This window comes from Cebus imitator, unplaced genomic scaffold (assembly GCF_001604975.1).
Source record: "Cebus imitator isolate Cc_AM_T3 unplaced genomic scaffold, Cebus_imitator-1.0 Scaffold117, whole genome shotgun sequence".
Classification (NCBI taxonomy): domain Eukaryota; kingdom Metazoa; phylum Chordata; class Mammalia; order Primates; family Cebidae; genus Cebus; species Cebus imitator.
The window spans coordinates 989714-993046 of record NW_016107432.1 but is presented as its reverse complement, the minus strand read 5'-3'; the positions used below and the strand labels follow the sequence as shown (position 1 = coordinate 993046).

At 43.2% G+C, this 3333-nt stretch overlaps 1 protein-coding gene across 1 annotated transcript in view; it reads left to right on the top strand.

Annotated features, from left to right (window-relative positions):
* HTR1E (5-hydroxytryptamine receptor 1E) overlaps positions 1-2316 on the top strand; it is a 98767-nt gene extending 96451 nt beyond the window's left edge. The window contains exon 2 of the mRNA XM_017538924.2: positions 179-2316. Within this exon, the coding sequence (XP_017394413.1) occupies positions 361-1458 (1098 nt within the window). The 5' untranslated portion in view covers positions 179-360 and the 3' untranslated portion in view covers positions 1459-2316. The remainder of the gene's footprint in view (positions 1-178) is intronic.
* Positions 2317-3333: the final 1017 nt, after the last annotated feature.

Here is a 3333-nt window from a genome sequence, read left to right as displayed (position 1 = left end):
AAAAAAAAAAAAAAAAAGTATCCTTTGAGGAACAAAGTAAAAGTAAAGACGAACTAAAGTTGCACAGTAATGAGAAAGTTAAAATTTATAATGAATTTATAAATATCAAACCATTTTTACATTTTCCAGGAAAAGTGTGGCTTCCTCATTCATTAACCAGTAGCATAATATTTTCCAGGAAACTTCACTCAGGAGAAATGCTGTGCCCTTCATTTTACCAACAGAAAATGGAACACAAGAGACCACATAGCTGAACAAATTACAGCCACCTTACAAGTGAGAAACTTCAAGGCTACGTAGTTTCCAGCGAAGGGAAATAACTAACAGCTTCTCCACAGTGTAGACTGAAACAGGGGAAACATGAACATCACAAACTGTACCACAGAAGCCAGCGTGGCTGTAAGACCCAAGACCATCACTGAGAAGATGCTCATTTGCATGACTCTGGTGGTCATCACCACCCTTACTACGTTGCTGAACTTGGCTGTGATCATGGCCATCTGCACCACCAAGAAGCTCCACCAGCCTGCAAACTACCTAATCTGTTCTTTGGCCGTGACGGACCTCCTGGTGGCAGTGCTCGTCATGCCCCTGAGCATCATGTACATTGTCATGGACCACTGGAAGCTTGGATACTTCCTCTGCGAGGTGTGGCTGAGTGTGGACATGACCTGCTGCACCTGCTCCATCCTCCACCTCTGTGTCATTGCCCTGGACAGGTACTGGGCCATCACCAATGCTATTGAATATGCCAGGAAGAGGACGGCCAAAAGGGCCGCACTGATGATCCTCACCGTCTGGACTATCTCCATTTTCATCTCCATGCCCCCTCTGTTCTGGAGGAGCCACCGCCACCTCAGCCCTCCCCCTAGTCAGTGCACCATCCAGCACGACCATGTCATCTACACCATTTACTCCACGCTGGGTGCGTTTTATATCCCCTTGACTTTGATACTGATTCTCTATTACCGGATTTACCATGCGGCCAAGAGCCTTTACCAGAAAAGGGGATCAAGTCGGCACTTAAGCAACAGAAGCACAGATAGCCAGAATTCTTTTGCAAGTTGTAAACTTACACAGACTTTCTGTGTATCTGACTTCTCCACCTCAGACCCTACCATAGAGTTTGAAAAGTTCCATGCCTCTATCAGGATCCCACCCTTCGACAGTGATCTGGATCACCCGGGAGAACGCCAGCAGATCTCTAGCACCAGGGAACGGAAGGCAGCACGCATCCTGGGGCTGATTCTGGGTGCATTTATTTTGTCCTGGCTGCCATTTTTCATCAAAGAGTTGATTGTGGGTCTGAGCATCTACACCGTGTCCTCAGAAGTGGCCGACTTTCTGACGTGGCTTGGTTATGTTAATTCTCTGATCAACCCTCTGCTCTACACAAGTTTTAATGAAGACTTTAAGCTGGCTTTTAAAAAGCTCATTAAGTGCCGAGAGCATACTTAGACTGTCAAAAGCTAAAAGGCACAACTTTTGCCAGAGCCTCGTGAGTGGACGGGGGTAAGGGGTGCAACTTATTAATTCTTGAACATACTTGGTTCAGGAGAGTTTGTAAGTATGTGTGGTCTTGTTTTCTTGTTTGTTTTGTTCTGTTTTGTTTGAGGCTTGTTATTTGGTGTGCTGTTTTCTACCTCTGGTCTTATCTGTGGTACATAATTTCAAATAAACATGACACAAAAACAGAAATTTTGTAGAAATAATAGTAAGGTGAAATAGTAAATACTTTTTATGGATTTTTTTTTAGCCATTTCAGTTACCCTGCAATTAAAGAATGCCAAAAAATATCTTTATTTGCAGAATTTCTTATTGCTTATAAATTAAATACCTGATAATGCCCTATATGGCATTAAATCTGAGATTATGGCTCTATCTGCATAGATATTCCAGTGGGAATTGCATGACTACATAAAGAATAAAAAGAAAGTGATGTGCTGTCATCTGCTGCTTGCAGACCTGAGCTAAAGTCCTTTACTGTAGCACTGTGACTACATAGCCTATTCCTTTCAGGTAAAAATACCACAGCTGGCTTGTCCTTTTTAGTTCATGATTAAATAAACTTCCTCATTTTCTAAAATGAAAATACCTGGAATAAATGCACTGGCACTTTTCTAAGTCTTTTACGATGAATATGAAACATAAACAAATAAGAAATCATCTCAATCTACTTTGGTCAGTGTGCTGCAATATTACCTGATAGACACGTTGGGCCTCCTCCAATTCTAAAATGTATCCCAGCTAAGCTTCCCATATACACTTTCACTGCAGCAGGACTAAGGTGGGAGTATATATCAAATTTGGAAAACTTTTTAAGAAGCGTAATGAGGTTCAGTGATCAAATGAGATAATATATTATCTGAAGAACTTTGTTGGAGAATGTTACTCATTACCAGTTGTGGCCAGTCGTGGTGGCTCACACCTGTAATCCCAACACTTTGGGAGGCTGAGGTAGATGGACCACCTAAGGTCAGGAGTTCAAGACCACTTGGTCAACATAGTGAAACTCCATCTCTAGTAAAAATGCAAAAATTAGCCAGGCATGGTGGCATGTGCCTGAAAACACAGCTACTTGGGAGGCTGAGGCAGGAGGCTCACTTGAACCTGGGAGGCAGAGGTTGCAGTGAGCGGAGATCCCACCACTGCACTACAGCCTGGGCAACAGAGTGAGACTCTGTCTCAAAAAAAAAAAAAAAAGCATTATCAGTTGTGCTCTTCAGAAAAACAAAAAAATAAAAGTTGAAAATCTGTGTTTACAGCAAAGGCCATGCAACAGTATATGAAAATGAAATTGCATCTCCCAGAATCCTTGTGGCTTCCATGCCAGACTGTACCCTGGTGCCAGGAGGCTGCAGGTGGGATCGGAGGCCATGGGTGTGGCCTGAGGAGGAGTGATCTTTCTAGTCACATGGAGGAGTACGCCATTAGAAAGTCAAGAGTGATGGCAGGAAGACAGAAAGTTCGTACATTCTTGCATACCCCTAGGTAGGTGACTGTTCTCATCCTCTGCTCCTAGTCTCTCATGCACAGTCTCTCCCCATCTCTTCGCTCTTCTTCATAGTGAGAAGACTGGTTTGCCTTCTCTCCACCTCCGTGTTTTTAGTCCTTCGATCTATCCTGTCTTAACCTTTCTAGAATCCTACTTCTTACACCCAACCTCTCTCTGCACCTTCCTTTCTCCCTCACCATCCCAACCCTTTTCCTCCCTAATCTTCTTTAATCTCACCTATTACTTTGCTTAAGTTTCTTGGACACAGAAATCAACTTTCTCTGGTCCTGCTTCCCCATCAAGCTCCTACTTTATCTCTCCCTTAATTCTCTCACCTG